The 27,696-nt window shown below is 44.1% G+C and overlaps 1 protein-coding gene across 4 annotated transcripts in view; it reads left to right on the forward strand.

Annotated features, from left to right (window-relative positions):
• Positions 1-27,696, forward strand: part of LOC139409406 (protein tyrosine phosphatase receptor type Fa) — a 424,559-nt gene that overhangs the window by 221,085 nt on the left and 175,778 nt on the right. For all 4 annotated transcript variants that reach the window (XM_071154522.1, XM_071154523.1, XM_071154524.1 and 1 more), the window contains exon 5: positions 20,525-20,713. In XM_071154522.1, the coding sequence (XP_071010623.1) occupies positions 20,525-20,713 (189 nt within the window). The remainder of the gene's footprint in view (positions 1-20,524; positions 20,714-27,696) is intronic.

Raw genomic sequence — 27,696 nt, forward strand, 5'->3', positions numbered from 1 at the left:
CTCAAGGTGGTACAAACTCTGGTTCCACTCTATGCTGTCTCAAGGTGGTAGAACCTCGGGTTCACTCTGTGCTGTCTCAAGGTGGTATAACCTCTGGTCCACTCTATGCTGTCTCAAAGTGGTACAACCTCTGGTTCCACTCTATGCTGTCTCAAAGTGGTAGAACCTCTGGTCCACTCTATGTTGTCTCAATGTGGTAGAACCTCTAGTCCACTCTATGCTGTCTTAAGGTGGTAGATCCTCTGGTCCACTCTATACTGTCTCAATGTGGTAGAACCTCTGGTCCACTATATGCTGTTTCAAGGTGGTAGAACCTCTGGTTCCATCTATACTGTCTCAAGGTGGTAGAACCTCTGGTCCACTCTAAGCTGTCTCAATGTGGTAGAACCTCTGGTCCACTATATGCTGTTTCACAGTGGTAGAACCTCTGGTTCCATCTATACTGTCTCAAGGTGGTAGAACCTCTGGTCCACTCTGTGCTGTCTCAAGGTGGTAGAATCTCTGGTCCACTCTATGCTGTCTCAAGGTGGTATAACCTCTGGTCCACTCTATACTGTCTCAATGTGGTAGAACCTCTGGTTCACTCTGTGCTGTCTCAAGGTGGTATAACCTCTGGTCCACTCTATACTGTCTCAAGGTGGTATAACCTCTGGTTCACTCTGTGCTGTCTCAAGGTGGTACAAACTCTGGTTCCACTCTATGCTGTCTCAAGGTGGTAGAACCTTGGGTTCACTCTGTGCTGTCTCAAGGTGGTATAACCTCTGGTCCACTCTATGCTGTCTCAAAGTGGTACAACCTCTGGTTCCACTCTATGCTGTCTCAAAGTGGTAGAACCTCTGGTCCACTCTATGTTGTCTCAATGTGGTAGAACCTCTAGTCCACTCTATGCTGTCTTAAGGTGGTAGATCCTCTGGTCCACTCTATACTGTCTCAATGTGGTAGAACCTCTGGTCCACTATATGCTGTTTCAAGGTGGTAGAACCTCTGGTTCCATCTATACTGTCTCAAGGTGGTAGAACCTCTGGTCCACTCTAAGCTGTCTCAATGTGGTAGAACCTCTGGTCCACTATATGCTGTTTCACAGTGGTAGAACCTCTGGTTCCATCTATACTGTCTCAAGGTGGTAGAACCTCTGGTCCACTCTATGCTGTCTCAAGGTGGTAGAACCTCTAGTCCACTCTATGCTGTCTCAAGGTGGTAGAATCTCTGGTCCACTCTATGCTGTCTCAATGTGGTAGATCCTCTGGTCCACTCTATACTGTCTCAAGGTGGTAGAACCTCTGGTCCACTCTATGCTGTCTCAATGTGGTAGAACCTCTTGTCCACTCTATGCTGTCTCAAGGTGGTAGAACCTCGGGTTCACTCTGTGCTGTCTCAAGGTGGTATAACCTCTGGTCCACTCTATGCTGTCTCAAAGTGGTACAACCTCTGGTTCCACTCTATGCTGTCTCAAAGTGGTAGAACCTCTGGTCCACTCTATGTTGTCTCAATGTGGTAGAACCTCTAGTCCACTCTATGCTGTCTTAAGGTGGTAGATCCTCTGGTCCACTCTATACTGTCTCAATGTGGTAGAACCTCTGGTCCACTATATGCTGTTTCAAGGTGGTAGAACCTCTGGTTCCATCTATACTGTCTCAAGGTGGTAGAACCTCTGGTCCACTCTAAGCTGTCTCAATGTGGTAGAACCTCTGGTCCACTATATGCTGTTTCACAGTGGTAGAACCTCTGGTTCCATCTATACTGTCTCAAGGTGGTAGAACCTCTGGTCCACTCTGTGCTGTCTCAAGGTGGTAGAATCTCTGGTCCACTCTATGCTGTCTCAAGGTGGTATAACCTCTGGTCCACTCTATACTGTCTCAATGTGGTAGAACCTCTGGTTCACTCTGTGCTGTCTCAAGGTGGTATAACCTCTGGTCCACTCTATACTGTCTCAAGGTGGTATAACCTCTGGTTCACTCTGTGCTGTCTCAAGGTGGTACAAACTCTGGTTCCACTCTATGCTGTCTCAAGGTGGTAGAACCTCGGGTTCACTCTGTGCTGTCTCAAGGTGGTATAACCTCTGGTCCACTCTATGCTGTCTCAAAGTGGTACAACCTCTGGTTCCACTCTATGCTGTCTCAAAGTGGTAGAACCTCTGGTCCACTCTATGTTGTCTCAATGTGGTAGAACCTCTGGTCCACTATATGCTGTTTCAAGGTGGTAGAACCTCTGGTTCCATCTATACTGTCTCAAGGTGGTAGAACCTCTGGTCCACTCTAAGCTGTCTCAATGTGGTAGAACCTCTGGTCCACTATATGCTGTTTCACAGTGGTAGAACCTCTGGTTCCATCTATACTGTCTCAAGGTGGTAGAACCTCTGGTCCACTCTATGCTGTCTCAAGGTGGTAGAACCTCTAGTCCACTCTATGCTGTCTCAAGGTGGTAGAATCTCTGGTCCACTCTATGCTGTCTCAATGTGGTAGATCCTCTGGTCCACTCTATACTGTCTCAAGGTGGTAGAACCTCTGGTCCACTCTATGCTGTCTCAATGTGGTAGAACCTCTTGTCCACTATATGCTGTCTCAAGGTGGTAGAACCTCTGGTTCCATATATACTGTCTCAATGTGGTAGAACCTCTGGTTCCATCTATGCTGTTTCAAGGTGGTAGAACCTCTGGTCCACTCTATGCTGTCTCAAGGTGGTAGAACCTCTAGTCCACTCTATGCTGTCTCAAGGTGGTAGAATCTCTGGTCCACTCTATGCTGTCTCAATGTGGTAGATCCTCTGGTCCACTCTATACTGTCTCAAGGTGGTAGAACCTCTGGTCCACTCTATACTGTCTCAAGGTGGTAGAACCTCTGGTCCACTCTATGCTGTCTCAATGTGGTAGAACCTCTGGTCCACTATATGCTGTCTCAAGGTGGTAGAACCTCTGGTTCCATATATACTGTCTCAATGTGGTAGAACCTCTGGTTCCATCTATGCTGTTTCAAGGTGGTAGAACCTCTGGTTCCACTCTATGCTGTCTCAAGGTAGTGGAACCTCTGGTCCACTATATGCTGTCTCAAGGTGGTAGAACCTCTGGTTTCACTCTATGCTGTCTCAAGGTGGTAGAACCTCTGGTTCACTTTATGCTGTCTCAATGTGGTAGAACCTCGCGTCCACTCTATACTGTCTCAAGGTGGTAGATCCTCTGGTCCACTCTATACTGTCTCAAGGTGGTAGATCCTCTGGTCCACTCTATGCTGTCTCAAGGTGGTAGAACCTCGGGTCCACTCTATACTGTCTCAAGGTGGTAGAACCTCGGGTCCACTCTATACTCTCTCAAGGTGGTAGATCCTCTGGTCCACTCTATAGTGTCTCAATGTGGTAGAACCTCTGGTCCACTATATGCTGTTTCAAGGTGGTAGAACCTCTGGTTCCATCTATACTGTCTCAAGGTGGTAGAACCTCTGGTCCACTCTATGCTGTCTCAATGTGGTAGAACCTCTAGTCCACTCTATGCTGTCTTAAGGTGGTAGATCCTCTGGTCCACTCTATACTGTCTCAATGTGGTAGAACCTCTGGTCCACTATATGCTGTTTCAAGGTGGTAGAACCTCTGGTTCCATCTATACTGTCTCAAGGTGGTAGAACCTCTGGTCCACTCTAAGCTGTCTCAATGTGGTAGAACCTCTGGTCCACTATATGCTGTTTCACAGTGGTAGAACCTCTGGTTCCATCTATACTGTCTCAAGGTGGTAGAACCTCTGGTCCACTCTATGCTGTCTCAAGGTGTTAGAACCTCTAGTCCACTCTATGCTGTCTCAAGGTGGTAGAATCTCTGGTCCACTCTATGCTGTCTCAAGGTGGTATAACCTCTGGTCCACTCTATACTGTCTCAATGTGGTAGAACCTCTGGTTCACTCTGTGCTGTCTCAAGGTGGTATAACCTCTGGTCCACTCTATACTGTCTCAAGGTGGTATAACCTCTGGTTCACTCTGTGCTGTCTCAAGGTGGTACAAACTCTGGTTCCACTCTATGCTGTCTCAAGGTGGTAGAACCTCGGGTTCACTCTGTGCTGTCTCAAGGTGGTATAACCTCTGGTCCACTCTATGCTGTCTCAAAGTGGTACAACCTCTGGTTCCACTCTATGCTGTCTCAAGGTGGTAGAACCTCGGGTTCACTCTATGCTGCCTCAAGGTGGTAGAACCTCGGGTTCACTCCATTTCACTCACTTACTGTATCTGCCTTGTACAACTGAATAAAGTTATATTGAGTTATATTTTATCCTCTCCCGCTCTGTCTTTCTTCATGTCTGTCTTTCTGTCCTGAAGTCAACTGACCCACATTCACCAATAGTAGCAGAGAAAACTAAACATATGTATTGTAGGTTAGAGCCATAGAGGTCCACAAGGCCTTAGTGACGGTCCAGTCCCTGCTTCAAGTCACACTGTGTGGCCCTCTCCACTCCCAGGCTGTGTTGTATTGCTGTGTCAGACCCCACATTACTGAGCCCTATATAGCTGTGCAGGATTAAAGGAGATATCCTGTTAAAAGTGTCAGCAACACCCCTCTGCTTGGGATGATGGATGGTGGCTATGCCGTGTGCATAATGCCTTCTAAAGAGGAAATATCCTCCCCGCCCGACAGCTGTCTCTCAGGTCTGCCTGTTGCCTGCCTCTCAGCACAGGGACCAGGGTTCTGGAACACTGAGCAGTGAGCCTGCATTCTGAATCTGGAAGGGAATAAGATTGGCTTTACATTCCAAACACATGCGCATAGTGTGAGGAATAGACAGAGACTGGATGTGTCGTCACAAACTCAGAAGAATGCACACATGCAAAGCACGCAGGGAGGCAGGTACACCACTCACATGCACATACACACACACACACAAACACACACACACACACACACACACAAACACACACACACACAAGCAACTAAGTACACAATATCTTACTTTTCATGTGTGTAATAGAATTATATTGTGTTACACCTTTTCTTCTGTTTACTGCTTAATTTCAGAACTTTTCTATAAACTTTCACTTCTCAAGTGTGGAGTAGGTTGTGTAAATAAGTGGGAAACATCCCAATTTTAATGCTTTTAATCATGTACTTACTAGATTTAAAAAATATATGTGTATTATTTGACAACAAAAAAACGGAGGACGCTCAACCAACGTTGAGTTGAGGTTCAAACAAAAGCTTGAATCATAGAAAAGGAAAAAGCACAACTCTTGCTCACTATAAAAAATGCATTGTTTTATTCATTCAAGGTTACAAAATTAACGTTTTGGCCTAGTCTATGACGATATGCAAGTTGTGTTTGCCCAGTAAAAGGGTATCTTAACACAGACTGTACATGATAACGTGTTTTTATAACCATTCAAGATTCACCTACAATTCAACATAAAATTGGCCTCTGTGTATAATGCATACACTTAATAATTTAGTATTCATTTATTGTGTATAAATGTTGTGTTTGTAAGGCCCTTATACAGTAGGTATCTGGAAAATAGTTACATATGTGCAGTTACATATTTTCTGTGGTTTGTGGATAGTGAGGACTGTTTCTCCTCCTTCCCCTCTACAGTTTGTCCTTTCGGGGGGCATGTCTGGAAGAGGTGTGGTGTATTGTAGTGGCGTCTGCAGTGGTGAGATTTCAGCCTCAGCTATCTGCCATCTTAGTTTTCTGTTTATCTCTCCCCAGACAGGCCCTAGACACACAGGCCTCCCAGGCTCCACACACCACGCGTGCACATAAACACACGCGCGCGCACACACACACACACACACACACACACACACACACACACACACACACACACACACACACACACACACACACACACACACACACACACACACACACACACAGGCACACACAGGCACACACACACACACACAGGCATTCCAGGCTACACACACATCCCCCACTGGATGATGAGGCCCAACCAATACAGAAGCAATTAAAGTCACACCTTATTTAGCTATACTTTTCTCATTTCCCTCTCCTCTCTTCTCATTTCGCTCTCCTCTCTTCTCATTTCCCTCTCCTCTCTTCTCATTACCCTCTCCTCTCTTCTCATTTCGCTCTCATCTCTTCTCATTTCACTCTCCTCTCTTCTCATTTCCCTCTCCTCTCCTAATTCTCCTCTTTTCTGATTTCCCTCTCCTGTCTTCTCATTTCCCTCTCCTCTCTTCTCATTTCACTCTCCTCTCTTTTCATTTCACTCTCCTCTCTTCTCATTTCGCTCTCCTCTCTTTTCATTTCCCTCTCCTCTTTTTTCATTTCTCTCGCCTCTCTCCTAATTTTCTTCTCTTCCGCTGGCTGTGTTGAATGATGTCTTCCACTCACCTCCTTCGCGTATCCGAACCAGGTGGTAGGCATTCCGAAGGTCCAGCTTGTAAAAAATGGTGGCCCCCTGGAGAGGTTCAATTGCTGAGGAGAGGAGTGGTAGGGGGCAACGATTCATAATCATAATGTCATTCAGACCCCGGTTGTCAATACACAGATGCAGGGTCTTGTCCTTCTTCTCCGGCAGGAGAAGTGGGAGCTAAGATTTGAGTAGATTGCTGAATCGTTTAACCATACCACGTGGTTAAACTCTGAGACTATCGATCCGACAGAATAAGAGCAAATCTTAGTCTGCAGCTAGGAATTCTATACCATTAATTGCGAAGGCCGACAACTGCTGAAACATCTATCTATAAAAACATTTCTGAATGGGACTCTGAACTATCCATTCTAACCAAGGAAGAGAGAGAGAGGGCAGACAAACTCTCCAACAGAAACAAACTTTCAACAGAGATCACGACAACACACTGAGCGTAAATAAATATATTGATTGCAATTATTCCCGAATGAGTGAGCGTTCATGTGCAAAGGAGTAGCAGTTCAATTGTTCTAATTAGCAACTGTGTAGTGACTCTTTTTTCTTGCGCGCCCTTCTCAGTCCCTTTGTCTACCAAGCCGCCATGCCGGTTTAGCCCACTAGGGCAAATCCCCTATCATTTCCTTATAACCGTATCTACTTTGTTTGTTTGTGTGTGCATTTCTGTGATTATTTAGGTAGTTAATAAATAAATGATTGAGACAATTGATGTATGGGTGACTCATAGTGAAGACTGGGTTCGTGCACAAAAGTGTATGACGTTTGGAATAAGACTAACGTGAGGTAAAGAATAACTCAATAATTAGAAGACTAATTGATCAGATATTAAAATATATGAAAGTTATATTAGGAAAAATATAACTTTCTAATCTGAGTATTTTCCTTGGTGCCCCGACTTCCTAGTTAATTACATTTACCTGATTAGTTAATCACGTAATAATAATTACAGAGAATTGATTTGATAATCTAACAGTCTTCATTTGAATGATGCCAAAGACACGACAATGTCCTGCCCCTCCACAGTACAGACAACAGTTTGAACTCAGCCTACGTGAGAATTTCCCAACCGATAACCCGTTGTTGATGATTCTCGGGGAACCTCGGGTGTTTTCTGCTCTCCTCGGAAATACACACTTTGGGGATTTCCAGATTCCTTAGGACGAGTGCCATCATCAGACTAACGAGTGTTTCCGAGGCCCGACCTCCTCTCATACCGGTGTTCTCATTGGCGGCCATCAATCCTAATCAAAAGGGCTATAAGGGAATTGAGGTCCAGTGGTATTTCCCGAGCTGCGAGCTCGTCCTTTATCCCCTCCGACAGTCCATAGAGTAAGGTGTCGGACAGAGCCTCCGGATTCCAGGAACTCTCAGCGGCCGATGTGCGAAAATCTACTGCGTAGTCTGCCACACTACGGGAGTTCTAATGTACCTGCAGTAGTTTTCGAGCCGCCTCCCTCCCGGGCACCGGAGAATCAAAAACCTTCCTCAATTCTGAGATGAATTCCTCCAAGCTTTGGCACACAGCAGATTGCTGCTCCCACACAGCAGTTGCCCAGGAGAGTGCTCTTCCAGACATTAGCGTGATTATATACGCTATCCTCGATCGGTCCGACCGGAATGAAGAGTGCTGGAGTTTGAAGATTAGAGAGCACTGGGAAAGGAACGCCCGGCAGGTAGCAGAATTGCCTGCATAACGTTCTGGAAGAGGTAAGCGCGGCTCTCGGGGAGCCGGGGTAGGTTGAACCAATCCACCACTAGTAGGAAGGTAACTGAGTGGTTAGGAGGTGTCAGATGTGGCGTGCTGCCTATGAGCTAATTCACTGATTTGCTCCATTATTGCCTTTGAGCCCTTGGTCATGGCATTCCGTCAGGGAATGAAGCCCTTCCAAAAGGTCCTGAAGTACCTCCTCATGCCTCCCAATGGTGGCTCCCTGCAGGGAGACAATGTGACGGAGCTGGTCCAAGTCTGCTGGGTCTGTCATGGCCAGTTCGTACTATAAGGGCACAAGGCGAGACCCAGATGCAGACACGGGAAGCAGATAGTAGAGCTCCGATATTTATTATAACAAAGGGAATAGGCAAAGGCAGGTCGGGGACAGGCGAGACTTCATAAACCAGGTCAGAGTCCAAACAGTACCAGACAATATGCAGTCTCGAGGTCAGGCCAGGCAGGGGTCAGAAACCAGATCCAGGTCCAAAACAGTACTAGACGATAGGCAGTCTCGAGGTCAGGCCAGGCAGGGGTCAGAAACCAGATCCGAGTCCAAAAACAGTACAGGGTGGTATAGGTAGTCAGAACAGGCAGAGTGGTCAGGCAGGCGGGTTCAGAGTCAGGACAGGCAAGGGTCGAAACCAGGAGGACTAGAAACAAACAGAGACTGGGCAAAATAGGATCAAGGAAAACCACTGGTTGACTTGGCAAACAAGACAAACTGGCACAGAGAGATAGGAAACACAGTAATAATAAGGGACACCTGGAGGTGGTGGGGACAATCAAAAGGACAGGGGAACCAGATCAGGGTGTGACAGGGAAAAGGGTGTCTTGTGGGATGCAGCTATAATCTCCATGATTTCCTCCCACATAATGTTGTATTGTTCTTCTGTTGGTTATTTAAATCATGTTATTTGGAAAGTTAATTAATGGTGATATCTTGCCATCTATTGCTCTCTGATTCTCACTCCTGTTGGGATGTCAAGCAGGTGGCTGTCTGTGGGGTTGCTGTCAGAGAGCAGTGGAATGGCTTTGGAATATTCATTTTAAAAAGGCTCATGATCATCACTGCCATAGAATGGGATGGATTGGTAGGTAGGTGGGTGGGTGGGTAACAAGATCTCATGGTTTTACCCGTTTTACTTCAGAGTCCAACATTTGTCCACGGTTTTCCAAACGTCAAATTTCAAAGTTGCTCTAAACGTCACATTCATTCACAGATTCACATTCATTACAAATGGTTAGGTTACGTTTTTGGCATTAATTTCAAATCCTTAGGTTAAGGTTAGGCATTCATTTCAAATCCTTAGGTTAAGTTTAGGCATTCATTCCAAATGTTTAGGTTATGTTTTTGGCATTCATCCCAAATGTTTAGGTTATGTTTTTGGCATTCATCCCACATGGTTAGGTTATGTTTTTGGCATTCATTCCAAATGATTAGGTTAGGTTTAGGCATTCATTCCAAATGGTTAGGTTGCGTTTTTGGCATTCATCCCAAATGATTAGGTTAGGTTTAGGCATTCATTCCAAATGCTTAGGTTAAGGTTAGGCATTCATTACAAATGGTTAGGTTAAGTTTAGGCATTCATTACAAATGGTTAGGTTAAGTTTAGGGATTCATTTCAAATCCTTAGGTTAAGTTTAGGCATTCATTTCAAATCCTTAGGTTAAGTTTAGGCATTCATTCCAAATGTTTAGGTTATGTTTTTGGCATTCATCCCACATGGTTAGGTTATGTTTTTGGCATTCATCCCAAATGATTAGGTTAGGTTTAGGCATTCTTTCCAAATGCTTAGGTTAAGGTTAGGCATTCATTACAAATGGTTAGGTTAAGTTTAGGCATTCATTACAAATGGTGGTTAGGTTAAGTTCAGGCATTCATTAAAAAGGGTTAGGTTAAGTTCAGGCATTCATTACAAATGGTTAGGTTAAGTTCAGGCGTTCATTACAAATGGTGGTTAGGTTAAGTTCAGGCATTCATTACAAATGGTTAGGTTAAGTTCAGGCATTCATTACAAATGGTTAGGTTAAGTTCAGGCGTTCATTACAAATGGTTAGGTTAAGTTTAGGCATTCATTACAAATGGTTAGGTTAAGTTTAGGCATTCATTACAAATGGTTAGGTTAAGTTTAGGCATTCATTACAAATGGTTAGGTTAAGTTTAGGCATTCATTGCAAATGGTTAGGTTAAGTTTAGGCATTCATTACAAATGGTCAGGTTAAGTTTAGGCATTCATTACAAATGGTTAGGTTAAGTTTAGGCATTCATTTCAAATCCTTAGGTTAAGTTTAGGCATTCATTTCAAATCCTTAGGTTAAGTTTAGGCATTTATTCCAAATGTTTAGATCATGTTTTTGGCATTCATCCCAAATGATTAGGTTAGGTTTAGACATTCATTCCAAATGCTTAGGTTAAGGTTAGGCATTCATTACAAATGGTTAGGTTAAGTTTAGGCATTAATTACAAATGGTTAGGTTAAGTTTAGGCATTCATTACAAATGGTCAGGTTAAGTTCCGGCATTCATTACAAATGGTTAGGTTAAGTTTAGGCATTCATTACAAATGGTTAGGTTAAGTTTAGGCATTCATTACAAATGGTTAGGTTAAGTTCAGGCATTCATTACAAATGGTTAGGTTAAGTTCAGGCATTCATTACAAATGGTTAGGTTAAGTTCAGGCATTCATTACAAATGGTTAGGTTAAGTTTAGGCATTCATTACAAATGGTTAGGTTAAGTTCAGGCATTCGTTACAAATGGTTAGGTTAAGTTCAGGCATTCATTACAAATGTTTAGGTTAAGTTCAGGCATTCATTACAAATGGTTAGGTTAAGTTCAGGCATTCATTACAAATGGTTAGGTTAAGGTTAGGCATTCATTACAAATGGTTAGGTTAAGTTCAGGCATTCATTACAAATGGTTAGGTTAAGTTCAGGCATTCATTACAAATGGTTAGGTTAAGTTCAGGCATTCATTACAAATGGTTAGGTTAAGTTCAGGCATTCATTACAAATGGTTAGGTTAAGTTCAGGCATTCATTACAAATGGTTAGGTTAAGTTCAGGCATTCATTACAAATGGTTAGGTTAAGTTTAGGCATTCATTACAAATGGTTAGGTTAAGTTCAGGCATTCGGGTTTGGAACAGGGTAAAAAAAGTGCCTATTACTGGGGTTGAACACGCAACACTCTGAGCCATCACTACTCTGTAAGATCCACCGAAGTGCTGACACACACACACACACACACACACACACACACACACACACACACACACACACACACACACACACACACACACACACACACACACACACACACACACACACACACACAATGCACGATAACACGATTAGCATACAATACACAAATTCACACACTATTACACACACCTCCAGTATGTGATGAGTAATTATGCAGTAAACTATGCTGTGAGTAAACTCTGATATGAGTAAACTCTGCTATGAGTAAACTCTGCTGACTAACCTAAACCTCAGGGGTCCTCTTCAAAGGCTTTGGTTCAAACAGCAGCTATTAAAGGCTTATTAGGAGCTGTGTTGCTGTGTGTGTGTGTGTGTGTGTGTGTGTGTGTGTGTGTGTGTGTGTGTGCGTGCATGTTTAGACACAGAGAGGTGGGAGAGTGAGAAACTCGCAATGCAAATACATTCCTCCAACTAATTATCCTTGATGATAACAAGTGAATCTCGGAAGCCTGGCTTTGGTTGTGGAAGACAACAGGAAATTATATTCCTCTCAGTAGCTACCTGTGTGATGCCCTATTCTTCACAGTTCCTGGGAAAAAAATACAGGGCATTCGTCCCAAATGGCACCATATTCCCTATATAGTGCATTACTTTTGACCAGAGTCATATGGGCCCTGTTCTAAAGTAGTGCACTAAATATGTAATAGGGTGACATTTGGGACACACTCAGTGTCGCCATGGTTCCGATTGCTGTGTCAACAGTCATGGTGTTACCATGGTGTTATCACTCACCGTGTCACGCCCCCACTCAAGTCCCAATTACGCCCTGACGGTGTAGCAATTTGAGGGACAGGTTGAGGGACAGGTTGAGGGACGGTGTGTCAGTGTTTGTCAGAGTTGGACTGATCCCATGGAGTGTTAGATTACAGAGCCCCTGCCTGAATCCCAAATACTGGTTGCATCCCAAATGGCAACCTATTCCCTATATAATGCATGAAATAGGGAATAAGCCCAGGTCAAAGTGATTGCACTATAAAGGGAACAGGATGTCATTTGGGACTCAGTAACAGCCATGGCTCTCTCTCTCTCTCTCAGTGCATCTCTAAGACATGTTGCAGTGGGTGGCCTGAGCTCTCACAAGCCTTTTCCTTTTACTACTGGAATCAATCTCTTCCCATTACAGAACAGTACACAGCCTATGTGGGAGGCTCTTGTTGCTTTTATTGGTGAGTGACGGTGTGAATGTTCTCCCTGCCCCTCCACAAGATCTCTCTTTGTTGAACTTCCTTTCTCATCTGAGTTCTGTGGCTGTACACCTGTCACCTATTGACTGTCTTCAATGAGTAACCACATACACATACACCTCTCCCCCCACCATCTCCATCTTGTCCCCTTCTCTCTGCCCCTGACATAATGACTTGTTGGCGCTCTTAATTTGCCAGAGAGGGAGATCTTATTAAGAGCATGTAATTCCCCCTGGGGTTCTCTGGCATCTCCTTGATTAAAGTGGAGTTGAGGGGTGGGGGGAGGGAGGGAGGGGCGGAGGGAGGAGGATGGCGGGAAGAATGAGGAGGAAAGAGGCGGCTGCTGGAAATATCACGAGGGGGAAAGTAAAGGTGTGTTCTCTTTGTTTTAAATATCTCCCTACCTCCCTGCCCACCACTCTCTCGCCGTCTGCTCCCGAGCCACAGAACACCAGATTTGTCATTAATTAAACCACTGCTAGCCTGGGGCCAGAGCTTTAAAGCTAACAAAGGGGCTTCATGCTCTTCAATTAGGTGGTTCACTGTTAGATATGTGGGTATAGGGGATATGCCCCCATAATACTGCCATGGGAAATGTAGTCGAACAGAATTGTGGTCAACATATCCCCAATTGCTGTTGTTTATATCTCAGTTATGTATGCAACCGATGTACTATTGAAGTAAATCATATATATATATATATTTTTTGCTTCTGTGATTTGCACACATGGTGCAGAATGGTGCAGGTATATACAGTGCATTCGGAAAGAATTTACACCCCTTGACTCTTTGTTACGTTACAGCCTTATTCTAAAATGGATTAAATCGTTTTTTCCCCTCATCAATCTACACACAATACCCCATAATGACAAAGCAAAAATAGATTAGTAGAAATGTTTGCAAATGTGTAAAAAAAGAAGAATATCACATTTACATAAGGATTCAGACCCTTTTTGCAGCCTTTTTGTAGCAATTATAGCCTTGAGTCTTCTTCGCTATGACTCTACAAGCTTGGCACACCTGTATTTGGGGAGTTTCTCCCATTCTTCTCTGCAGATCCTCTCAAGCTCTGTCAGGTAGGATGGGGAGCGTTGCTGTACAGCTATTTTCAGATCTCTCCAGAGATGTTTGATCGGGTTTAAGTCTGGGCTCTGATTGGGCCACTCAAGGACATTCAAAGACTTGTCCCAAAGCCACTCCTGCGTTATCTTGGTTGTGTGCTTAGTGTCGTTGTACTGTTGGAAGGTGAATCTTCACCGCAGTCTGAGGTCCTGAGTGCTCTGGAACAGGTTTTCATCAAGGATCTCTCTGTACTTTGCTCTGTTCATCTTTCCCTCAATCATGACTAGTCTCCCAGTCCCTGATGCTGAAAACCATCCCCATAGCATGATGCTGCCACCACTAGGGCTGTTTGCTGTGACCATATTACCGTCACACCGGCGGTCACGAAGTCATGAAGGCAGTCAAATTCCATGTGACCGTTTAGTCACGGTAATTAGGCTTCTCCAAGCTCTGATGCTGCTCATGGTCATTAGTAGCCTACCAAACGTGCTAACTGCCTAGTACTCAGCACTCTATTGTCCCTCTCATCACTCTGACATCAATACAAATGTAGTTGAAAATCTAATCAAACACTTCATGAGAGCCATGAGCTCATGTTGCGCTACATTTTTATAGGTTATGATTTCATGAAAAATACAGAGTGATGGCCTCTATTAAAAAGAGGATGATCCCATCAGCTTTCTATAGACTAGGCCTACTATATTTATTTCACAACTTTCCTAATATTAAGCACATTGCTTCTCTTTACAACAGGAGTATAGCCTACCTGGCTGGCATGAAAATGAACCACGTGAAAATCGTCCTCCATTCGTATTTAAGTGCGTTGATTTTTTTCCTGCTGTCCCTGATTCGAGACAGGTGTATGATAATGGTCCATTCTAAATCAAAACAAATTTCACACATATATTATTTAGTGTATGTAAAGACTCAATTAAATGATGGGTGACAATATGAGCCTATCACTCGTGAATTATGACCAGCATAAGAAACTGCCTTTTGCAACTTTTTTTAATCATTGTTGCACACCTCATGTAGCCTAGCCCATAGCCTAGCCCATAGGCTACATCTTTTGATAAGGTTTGTATCACAACTAAAGTGGCCAAATAACTTCTTCAAATTCAGCACATTAATCCGCTTTACAAGGTGTTTAGAGCCTAACTGGCAACCTAATAAGCAGCACGTTTGGGGAAGATAATTGTGCACCTATATAATAAAAGCATTACATGCATAATCACATTTGCGATCCCTTTTGATAATGGTGTTTTCCCACTATAAAATAGATACTTTGAAAGGCCTGGGTTTTGCTCTGACATGCACTGGCAACTGTGGGTGTGTGCCTTTCCATATCATGTCCAATCAACTGAACTTACCACAGGTGGACTCCAATCAAGTTGTAGAAACGTCTCAAGGATGATCAATGGAAACAGGATGCACCTGAGCTCAAATTTGAGTCTCATAGCAAAGGGTCTGAATACTTATGTAAATAAGGTATTCCTATTTTTTTTATTTTAATACAGTTTTCATTTAATCCATATTAGAATGAGGCTGTAACGTAACAAAATGTGGAAAAGGGGAAGGAGTCTGAATACTTTCCGAATGCACTGTACCTACTGCAAAATGGTAAGAGGATAATCTTGTTCGGCAGTAAAACTTTCCAGTCATACACACCACCGTCTTATTATGTCCCCAATATCTCCCCCCGCCCCAGCCACAGATTCTCTGGGAAAAGTGGTAACCGATACCCATCTGGTATCTGGGATCGTCTGAGCGACCTGTCCTGAGTGGCAAATTATACCCATCTGGGATCGTCTGAGCAACCTGTCCTGAGTGGCAAATTATACCCAACTGGGATCGTCTGAGCGACCTGTCAGCCCTTATAGACACTCAGTAGAGAGGTCCCATCTGCCTGCAGTAACCAAGAGAGCAGCATACATAGAAATATAATTACTAGAATGTACATTCTCATTCAAGTCAATGTTCTGTGATTCTGTAATTCTATATTTATTTGGCAGCACAACAACTCAGAGCTCATTATCAGGGGAATTCTCTCTCTGTCTGTCTGGATGGAGCATGGCTGGCTGGCTCCTGGCTCATTTCCCAACATGTAAACAGCACCACGAGAGCTCCTGCTTAATGATGGGTCCATGTGGTGACAGGTGCTTTTCTGTACCTGACACGCACAAACCAAACTAATCTTAATTTAAACCTGACATGTGTCTTTCAGACATTACAGAATGACTCACAACCAGCCCCCCCTCTCCCCTCTCTTTCATTCTCTCTGGCCACCCATCACCAGTGCACTTTTTCTTTCAGGGCACTCCATCAATTGAGGGGAGACGTTGCTGACTGTGTTGACTTGTAGACCTGAATGTTCCTGTGTCTGACTGTCAAAGTGAGGCTGAGAGGGTATCAGAATAGGTCATTAAGTAGCAGTAGCCATCAGGGGGGACAGGGATACACACTGGCATCACCATGTCTGCCACCAGGGCCTATCAAAGAGCTCTGAGCATCCTGTACATGATCTGGGCCTCTATTCTCGTACTGTAGCTAGGGGAGCAGAGGCCTCTTTAGACACTCAGCCTCATACATGTACATCTCCTGTAGCCCTGTGTGTCTTTACCATCCTCCACCCCCAACCCCTGTCCAAGTCCCTCCTCCGTCCCCCCGGCCTGTCTTCATCTGGGCTGATCGTGTTTCTGTGTGCTCTGTACTAAGCAGGCTGGTGCATTACATGAGGAATGTGTGGCTGTAGCTGGTGCCAAACACCTTGTCATAGCATTACTGTAGAGAACAATAGTCTCAGTGTGGAGAGGCTTTGCTCCTCTCTCTCGCAACATGCCCTGGGCATCACGGCTCAACCACCAGCTGTTACACTTAGGTCAGACTTTGGCTGGGGCAGTGGGTTTGGTCAGAAAACATAGTACTCAATCTAGGGAATAGGGTGCCATTTCAGACGCTGCTTCTCTCTCTCTCAGATAGTTTTTAACCAACCAACCAGCACTCACCTGACTCAACATGGCTGTGGGTCAGGGTGCAGTGACAAGGGTGGCATTTGCTGGCAGTTTGGGGAGTATCGCTGACGTGTCTTGTTTGGGATGACAAAGTAGTATCTGCATGACAAAGCCATCATTGTAGCTAAGTTATGTGTAGTCACAGACAGGAGAGTTCTAAGTTACTGTCCATCATGGTTCTGCATTATACTGTTATACTGTTCAAATACTACAGTTAACCGTTCCATTAAATATTGTTTACCATTTGGCATATTTGTTTTCCTGCAAAGCAGACAGTCAGTATTCCCTTAAGACGATGGCAGTAAAGGAACCTATGGGATTACATGCTGAGGCATGTGAAATCCTTCTCTCTCTCCCAGGTATGGAGTGGGAGCAGAGACAGAGATGGCAAGACAACAGGAATGGAAATTGACAGTTAAGTCATTTACAATGGCATGCTAAGAAGTTTTGGTTACCCTACCCTATTGATAAAGAGATGATGGAGGGCAAGTTGACAGCAGTTTGTCTCTGTCCCAAATGGCCCCCTATTCCGTATTTAGTGCACTACTTTTAACCAGACCCATATAGGCCCAGGGCAAAAATAGTCCACAAAATAGGGAATAGGGTGCCATTTGGGACAACACATGTTGAGTGACAGGGGCAGACAGACAGGACATGTCTGTACACCATCACTCTTGTGTGTAAATAGCTTCTGACTGACAGACTATCAGCTGCTTCACAATGGCAGCTCTCATTCTATAGAGAGATTAGCTGGGTGGGAAACTACAATCCTCAAGTTGAAGAATTCCTTCCAAGATAGTGGGTAGATTAGGTGGGGTACCTTTTCCAAAGAATAGGTAATCCTAGCCTGGTTAATGCTGTACTCACTATTGTTTCACTTGTAAGCACAGCTTTCAGTCTGCTTTAACTAGGCTATAGTGATTTTCCTCCTTAGAAATACATTACTGGGTAGCTATTAGTGAACATACCATTTATGATAGTAACAAATCTCAGGCATTCATATCCAGTGTCAAGCTGACAGGAAAATACAACACTTCCATGAGCAACAACAAGTCTGCCATTCATCTTTTGTGGTAGAGAATGCTACTAATGCAATCCTGGTAGTTAGCCATGACTGTCATCTGATCTGATGGAGCTTATATAATTACTGGATAACTCAAGTGTTTTCTTCACTCCCTTTCTTTTTTTAGAAATATAGCATAGTTTGTCACAGACCATTCAGAATCGACAAACTAAGGGCCCTAAAAGAGAATGAATTCACTGGGCTGCTCTTGGGAGAGTGACACTTGCCAAGACAGGAGAGAGCCAGCATGAGAGAGTCAGCATGAGAGAGTCAGCATGAGAGAGAGAGAGAGAGAGAGAGATGGTCCCCTTGTAGGTTTTTTTTTATGGGAACATCCCCACCTTCCCTTGGGGTACTATTACAGTCTGCCATCTCTTAATGTGACACTGAACAGACAAAGACGCAAATGGGCGAACGGTTCCTCATGGCCAGATGACAACAAATGGTTAAGCTCCAACTCTTATTATGTGAGGATAGAGAGAAGAGGCTGTTCTTGCCCCAGTCAGAGCCCAGCGAGGGAGCAGCACTGATAGGCTAGGTGTTTCCCAGGGACAATCAGCCAGCCAGTCAGCCAGCTGCCCAGGCCGCAATCCCAATCAACCAGCCGCCCAGTCAACCCCTTTCTTCAGTCCCCTGGGTTATTTTGACAGGCTCAGTGTTTCCCAAAGCCAGCCCACCTGCCAGCCAGCCAACCTGCTTAACAGCCCAACTAGCCAACCCCTCCTCAGATTCCTCTGGGTTATTTCTCTCTGTCTCCACTGGGTCCTCCCTCCCTTTCACAGCCAGTCTTAAGCTCTTAATTAAAGGATTTCCCAGTGTCTCACTGTACTCTTCTGTACTGTTCCAACTCTCTCGGAGCCAGACATTTGCGTCATTGTGTGTGTCCTAAATGCCAATCGGTTCCTTTTATGGTGCACTACCTTTGACCAGGGCCCCTAGGATTCTTGTAAAAAGTAGTGCACTATAAAGGAAATAGGATGATATTTGGGACGTACATATTGTCCTCAGATGGTACAGCACATCTTTTGGACATTTTCTCACATTATGGTGAAAGATCTTACAGAATCATGCATAGATCATGAGTATTAAACATCTACTCCTGAATAGATTGTCTCGATGTTGGTTATGTCACTAGTACTGCACAAGCATACGTATCTGCACTTCACTGTATGTGTGAGTGTGATGCTTTTGGTCACTGTGAATATCAACAAGTCTGGATGCATCCCAAAGAAACCATATTCCCTTTATAGTACACATCCTCTGTCTCCTCATGGTGCCAGAGAGAATGATTGGGTATCTGTACCAATAGACACCATTCTCCTAATAAATTACCTTTCTACACTCCTTGCTGTTGCCCATAAGAAAAAACACTGGAACGCGTCACATAAGATCACATTTTCATATTTAGTTTCATATGTTGCTTTACATGTTGCCACATGTTATCACATTAGCTTCACATAAGATCACATTTGACATGTTTAAATGTGAAATTCATATGGTTTTTCTGTAAGGGTGACTCTCTCCTCTGCAGTACCTGTCATTGACAGAATCACAAATGTCTCCATCTCTCACATTGCCAGGTTACTGTCAGACAAGGCTAACGACACGTAGTGGGCTGCGTCCCTAATGATACCATTTTCCCTTTATAGTGCACTACTTTTGACCAGGGCCTATACTGCACTATAGGGAATAGGGTGCGATTTGGGACGTAGGTAGTGTTGTCACATCACCTTACTCATCGATACAGGCTTGGCTGCTGGCCGTTGCGGTCGCAGATGTCTTTTGCAGTGTCACCGATGCAGCAAGTGTTGTTCTCTAATGTACTCTAGCTTGTCCCGTTGAAGGCCGTTCATTACTGTACCTGTGACACAGAGAACTTGGCAAAGGGACAGGATTCAACTGACAATACTGTTTCTGAACAAGTAACGTTTTTATTTCAACAGCAGCAACAGGCAAATCAAACAGGTTTAGATAAAAACATCAAGCCTGGTACAGATTCTGGTCCTATCTTCACTGGTTTTCTGGGATCAATTATTTCAAGGTCCTTCCAATGTATTTCCTTGCTTTCTAGAGCACCTGGAGATGGGGTATCTTTCCCCTTTCCACACACGATGGAAAAGAAGGGAAGCATGGAATGGGATTTCAGGCATTGATTTGATTACATTTTCATCTGTAATTTGGCAGTCTGGCTTTTGACCACACTTACCCCTGCAGATAGTCGGAGCAGGGCCCTCTCTCTATCTGAATGCAATTCGGCCTGAGTGAAATTGCGTCTCACACTCTCCACAGATCCATGACGAGAAATTCCGTAGGTGGATTAGTCCCGCCTTGGCCTAGCGATATTTACATTAGGGCTGGATTTCACAGCGTTTTAAAGGTGACCACCTCATCGCAGCTCAAGGTTGTGGGATGCACAGGCCAATCAACAAGGAGAGCACAGACCCTGACTGCCGGGGTGGTCTCATATCTCAAGATGTGATGGAAGGAGTCACTGGCTCTGTGTGTGTGTGCGTGTGCGTGCGAGCGTGCATGCATTGGATGACTGGTGCATTAGCTCAGTAGTTCTCAACCTTTTTATACCATAGGCATTGTAGAATACAGGTGTAGGATCAGTTTCTCACAGCAGGAAAGTAATCCTGCAGCAACAGGCAATGTGAATTATTGTATGGATATTTTTGTAAGGGTTGATCAATTGTTTGTTAGGGCAAATAAAATCTGAATTTTAAAGTGGAAATTACAAACTTTAGAAGCCTTTTTAAACTACGGATACACTACAAGTATGCAATTCCTGCAACAACAGGGTGATCAAATGAAGATTGGGCATCTTTTTATATCATATATATACTCATCACAACTCTTTCTCTGTCTTTCCAGAGGACCAGATCCCTCATGGGTTCCCCACCATAGACATGGGTCCCCAGCTGAAGGTGGTGGAGAAGACCAGGACAGCCACCATGCTGTGTGCTGCCAGTGGCAACCCTGACCCAGAGATCTCCTGGTTCAAAGACTTCCTCCCTGTAGATATCAACAGCAGCAACGGTCGAATCAAACAGCTCCGCTCAGGTACAGAGTCTCTGCACGGTCAACACATACTGTGCTAAAAAATTGCAGTACAAATTCTGCTGTTCTGCCACGCGTGCAATGATGTCCAAGGGGAATAAACAGTGGTCGTTGTTTGAAGTAGCTTATTTGTTGTTGTAATATCACAAACGGACGTGGCACTTCCACCGCTAAGGATTCCAGCTTTAAAGATGTCAATAAGTGTTTTCTATTACATTTGACTGAATTAAGCTCCGTAATTACCTCAGCGGCTCCTCAGAGGGAATACTGCTGTGTTCTGGGCCTATGTTGCCTACAACAATAGGTTCAGGCAGCCATTCATCTTAACATTATAACCAACTAGCAGGCTCAGAACAACTCAGAAAGGTGGCCTGGATCCAAGCACCAATGACAACCGCTCAGAGCAAACCATTTGTCCATCCTCTATCACGTTATTTAGTAAAAGGAGCCACAACAATGCTGTCCAGCTGTGCACAGCATACCTGCAGTGATTGGGCTATTCCCTTGTCTACCGTCACTTTTGAGGAAAACATTTCATGGCAAACAGTTATTCCAACAGTACCTTTAGCCGGTAATGTGGCTGCCAAGCTGTGAACTTGCATCATCAATGTGCCATAGGCCTTTATTTATGCAAATGTTGGAGTCTGGGTCCCTACTCCCTAAACCCTTAGCCCCAGTGCAACCTCCAAAAGCATTCCAGCTAGGCTTCAACTCTTGAACCCCTGGCAGCATAGAATATAATGTAGAAACTAGAGGCTTCCCCTCTGAACAGAGACACAGAGAAAGGAAAGGCTGAGAGACAGGCTATAGGATATCTCTGGTGTGTGTTGCAAATGACACCCCATTCCTTATAGTGCATTATAGGGCTCTGGTCAAAAGTATTACACTATAAAGGAAATAGGATGCAATTTGGGACACAGTCTATATGTAGCTTTGAAGCCTGTGGAAGCTGGAGGATTTTCCCCGGCAGGCCTCAGTTGCAGGGCCTCCGGTGAAGGACAGATCCTCCAACCATGCATTATTAACATGACAGCACTGCAATTTGGTTCAATTTGGTTCATAGCGCTGGCTTGCCTTTCTCCTCACACATAGCTTTTTCCCAAATGGCACCCTATTCCTTTTATACTGCACTAATTTTGACCAGAGCCCTATGCTCCATTATATAGGGATAGGGTGCTATTTGGGAAACAGCCATAGTCCCACTGCCGTCAACCGCAGATGGGCATATGTATTTTTTCTGTTCGTTTTTTTAAGTGCTGCCCGGTGGTTAATTGTCTGTCAGAGGAACCGAGTAAAATACAGCTGCACTAGTGCCATGCCATCAACTTGACATTCAAGCAATTTATTTGTTCCAATACAATTCATTATGCGCTAGTGAGATTACATTTGCTCATAAATTAGTATCCCTATTACAGGACCTTTATCCATCAAGGAATGCTAATAGCTCCATATTTCAATTTAAGACCTTTGCACTGCTGGCAAATGAAAGACAGTCTGTGTCCTTTGTATGGAATGGAGCTCAATCCCCCCTCTATTATGGCTGAGTCCTTAATGGAGCTCAGAGCTCAATCCCCCCTCTACTAGGGCTGAGTCCTTAATGGAGCTCAGAGCTCTATCCCCCTCTACCAACGCTTAGTCCTTAATGGAGCTCAGTGCTCTATCCCCCCTCTACTAAGGCTGAGTCCTTATTGGAGCTCAGAGCTCTATCCCCCCTCTACCAAGGCTGAGTCCTTAATGGAGCTCAGAGCTCTATCCCCCAGCTACTAAGGCTGAGTCCTTAATGGGGCTTAGAGCTCTATCCCCCAACTACTAAGGCTGAGTCCTTAATGGAGCTCAGAGCTCTATCCCCCCTACCAAGGCTGAGTCCTTAATGGAGCTCAGTGCTCTATCCCCCAACTACTAAGGCTGAGTCCTTAATGGAGCTCAGAGCTCTATCCCCCCTACCAAGGCTGAGTCCTTAATGGAGCTCAGTGCTCTATCCCCCAACTACTAAGGCTGAGTCCTTAATGGAGCTCAGAGCTCTATCCCCCTACCAAGGCTGAGTCCTTAATGGAGCTCAGAGCTCTATCCCCCCCTACTAAGGCTGAGTCCTTAATGGAGCTCAGTGCTCTATCCTCCTTCTACTAAGGCTGAGTCCTTAATGGAGCTCAGAGCTCTATCCTCCTTCTACTAAGGCTGCGTCCTTAATGGAGCTCAGAGCTCTATCCCCCCTCTACCAAGGCTGAGTCCTTAATGGAGCTCAGAGCTCTATCCCCCAGCTACTAAGGCTGAGTCCTTAATGGGGCTTAGAGCTCTATCCCCCAACTACTAAGGCTGAGTCCTTAATGGAGCTCAGAGCTCTATCCCCCCTACCAAGGCTGAGTCCTTAATGGAGCTCAGTGCTCTATCCCCCAACTACTAAGGCTGAGTCCTTAATGGAGCTCAGAGCTCTATCCCCCCTACCAAGGCTGAGTCCTTAATGGAGCTCAGTGCTCTATCCCCCAACTACTAAGGCTGAGTCCTTAATGGAGCTCAGAGCTCTATCCCCCTACCAAGGCTGAGTCCTTAATGGAGCTCAGAGCTCTATCCCCCCCTACTAAGGCTGAGTCCTTAATGGAGCTCAGTGCTCTATCCTCCTTCTACTAAGGCTGAGTCCTTAATGGAGCTCAGAGCTCTATCCTCCTTCTACTAAGGCTGCGTCCTTAATGGAGCTCAGAGCTCTATCCCCCCTCTACCAAGGCTGAGTCCTTAATGGAGCTCAGAGCTCTATCCCCCAGCTACTAAGGCTGAGTCCTTAATGGGGCTTAGAGCTCTATCCCCCAACTACTAAGGCTGAGTCCTTAATGGAGCTCAGAGCTCTATCCCCCCTACCAAGGCTGAGTCCTTAATGGAGCTCAGTGCTCTATCCCCCAACTACTAAGGCTGAGTCCTTAATGGAGCTCAGAGCTCTATCCCCCCTACCAAGGCTGAGTCCTTAATGGAGCTCAGTGCTCTATCCCCCAACTACTAAGGCTGAGTCCTTAATGGAGCTCAGAGCTCTATCCCCCTACCAAGGCTGAGTCCTTAATGGAGCTCAGTGCTCTATCCCCCAACTACTAAGGCTGAGTCCTTAATGGAGCTCAGAGCTCTATCCCCCCCTACTAAGGCTGAGTCCTTAATGGAGCTCAGAGCTCTATCCTCCTTCTACTAAGGCTGAGTCCTTAATGGAGCTCAGAGCTCTATCCCCCCCTACTAAGGCTGAGTCCTTAATGGAGCTCAGTGCTCTATCCTCCTTCTACTAAGGCTGAGTCCTTAATGGAGCTCAGAGCTCTATCCTCCTTCTACTAAGGCTGCGTCCTTAATGGAGCTCAGTGCTCTATCCTCCTTCTACTAAGGCTGAGTGCTCAATGGAGCTCAGAGCTCTATCCCCCCCTACTAAGGGTGATTCCTAAATGGAGCTCAGAGCTCTATCTCCCCTCTACTAAGACTGAGTCCCAAATGGCACCCTATTCTAGTGCTGAGTGATCAGTGCTTTTTGATGTCGGTTCGGTTTTGGTTCAATTGTTAAAAAATGATCGCAGATTTCGGTTTTGATAACTTCTTACAACATTAAATGCACTATGCATAATGTGGGTTGAATGCTGTAACAACACAGAATAAAACAATTAATACAAGTCCCATGATGGTATTGACTGCCCATTACCACTTATCACTTATTGACCATTTATAAAATATCAAATATTTCAGGTTTGTAAATTTCATTTGTTTAATTTGATGACTTTATTATTTCATTCAAGTCATCATCTCCATAGAGCTGCTGCCTATGCTGTCTGACAAAATCACTATTTTAGTAGTTCTTCAAAGTAAATAAGGCACACTTTTATGACTGCTGAATACCAACTATCAATCACTTAGATCATGTATTTTCAGGCAGCGATATATCAGGAAGCAACTGCTCTTTATCCTTCTTGAACGCACAATCTTCTGTCTTCTCTCTCTGTGTCTGCCCCACATTAACCTAACATAGCAGGCATAAAAAAGGAACACACAGACCGGACAAGTAGGCGCGCAAAGTTAATTACCTCAATTTCTGCGCTAAACTATGTCAAATAATGGCCTGTTGGAGACTACAACTCCCTACTACACAATTCGGGCTTGATCTGATTTATCTCTAGAGAAACTGCGCAATATGAGCATTGAGCTCAAAGAAAAAAAAATGGAAGGAAATGGAATTCAAAGTTGAACCGACATCCGACATTTAGTTGTTTAGAAACAGAAAATATCAGACATTTAGTTGTTTAGAAACAGAAAATATCAGACATTTAGTTGTTTAGAAACAGAAAATATCAGACATTTAGTTGTTTAGAAACAGAAAATATCAGACATTTAGCTTAATCACTCAGCACTACCCCATTCCCTATATAGTGCACTACTTTTTTCTAGGGCCCATATGCCTCTTTTCAAAAGTAGTATACTATGTTGGGAATGTAGTGCTATTTGGGACAACATGTCATTGTCTCCCGGTAATTATCGATAGGCTTGTCCAACTAGTCAGTCTGGCACCAGACAACAATACAGGCCAAACGATAAGCAAACAGACCTCCTCTGCTGGCCTGAGGATCTGATAGGGAGGAAGGAGAGGGGTGGGAGAGGAGGAGTAGTGTCTCTAGACCTGGCTAAACCTCTTTCATTTTCGGGTAAATACTCCTGGAGTAGCAGGCCATGGCTCTGTATGTGGTGCAGACACTCAAACTCTCCTGGGTCCTCCTGACTCACCATGGTTGTGTCCCAAATGACACCCTGTTCCCATTATAGTGCACTACTTTTGACCGAAGCCCTATGGTCTCTGGTCAAATGTAGCGCACTGTAGAGGGAACAGAGTGCCATCTGGGACACAACCCAGGTGATTGGTGATTCTCTCCACTGAAGCCTGCTATAGCAGTAACATAATTAACTGAGTTTAATATGCCACCCTTTAATTGTTATGAATATGTATATGGTTAACGCCGACATGATAAAATGTGTTAAATATATACAGTAGTATTATGTCCTTGCGAAGGCAGAGCATGGACTGCTTAAATCCAAGGTAACAACCTATTTCTGAGCATTAATCCCAATGTATTTCTCCAACATATAGGAAAATGAATACATGCCTACTGTATCCAGGACATTGCGAAAACATAATAAAGCTCTATTATTTTTCACAATTTGCCTAGAATATACTGCTCTGAAATCGGCCATGGACAAAGCCTGTGATATCCATAATGAACCTAAACCAACTTGGGCTCAGTACATGGAGGCTGTATGTCTGTCCAGGCAGGTCTCAGCGTAGACCCAGTCCTCTTTAAGCTGCTGATGACCTCATCAACATGGGACACACAGCTTTTAGGGGGCTTTCCGTCCTCTCAACCTCTCCTCCACCTCTATGCTCCTGTTTAATGTGTGGATGGTGGTTTTGAGTCATTATCCAGATCGGGTGTATCTGTATAGTAACCAAACCGACTCCTCCAACATTTGTCGCATATGACTAGATATGCCCAAATGACCCCGTACTAACAACTACAGGAATATGAATCACTGAATGCAACCAATTATTTGTAAGGCAAGATAATCAGCTAATTAGGGGGTGGTGCACAAAATATAATAACTGATAAACATGTATTTTACATGGGCCATTTGATACACCTAGTTAAACATGTATTGTAACTGAAATAACTACTTCAGTCATATTAGAATTAATCGTTATGCTAATAAACAGCAATTTCATAAGTTAGCCTACTGTATTCAGGGCACATGTTTCTTAGTATTGCATCAGATGCTGTATGTAACCTGTGTTTCTGCTAGCCTCATTACAACAGGAAGCTGAACACCCCAGATCAGTTAGATTGTCTAGACGTAGTCTCTAGAGATGATCAGAATGCTTAAGGTACCAGTCAGAAACAGACCCATTTTGGGTGAACGGAAGGTCAGACCATTCAAGACTGATGGTGATGACCAGGTGTTAACACAAACAAGCAGGTGGAGAGAATAAGTAGCTTTGTGATCATAGCAGACTGACAGCTCAGTAGCACAAATAGCCAGGTGTATAGCACAAACAACCAAGGGAAGGAAACAAATAGCCAGACAAACATAGCATTAAGAGTCAGGATTATAGCACACCTACATCTAAAACACATAGCCTCCAGGTGTGTTGTATAAACAGGCAAGTTCAGAGCAAAAGTAGTCACATGTATTAATATAATAGGCATTCGGAACAATAGCTCTGTATGAAATAGGTGTTGGTTACAGAAAACCTACTTAGTCAGTTGCCACTCTGGTACGCTCACACCACATAACAGAACACAGAACAGAACACAGAACAGAACACAGAACAGAACACAGAACAGAACACATAACAGAACACGTAACAGAACACAAAACAGAACACATAACAGAACACATAACAGAACACGTAACAGAACACAGAACAGAACACAGAACAGAACACAGAACAGAACACATAACAGAACACGTAACAGAACACGTAACAGAACACATAACAGAACACATAACAGAACACATAACAGAACACGTAACAGAACACAAAACAGAACACATAACAGAACACATAACACACCACAAAACAGAACACATAACAGAACACATAACAGAACACAAAACAGAACACAGAACACATAACATAACACATAACAGAACACATAACAGAACACAAAACAGAACACAAAACAGAACACGTAACAGAACACGTAACAGAACACGTAACAGAACACAAAACAGAATACATAACAGAACACATAACATAATACATGACGGAACACATAACAGAACACATAACATAACACATAACATAACAGAACACATAACAGAACACATAACAGAACACATAACAGAACACGTAACATAACACATAACATAACAGAACACGTAACAGAACACATAGCAGAACACGTAACATAACACATAACATAACAGAACACATAACATAACACATAACATAACAGAACACGTAACAGAACACGTAACAGAAC

This window comes from Oncorhynchus clarkii, chromosome 5 (genome assembly GCF_045791955.1).
Source record: "Oncorhynchus clarkii lewisi isolate Uvic-CL-2024 chromosome 5, UVic_Ocla_1.0, whole genome shotgun sequence".
Classification (NCBI taxonomy): domain Eukaryota; kingdom Metazoa; phylum Chordata; class Actinopteri; order Salmoniformes; family Salmonidae; genus Oncorhynchus; species Oncorhynchus clarkii.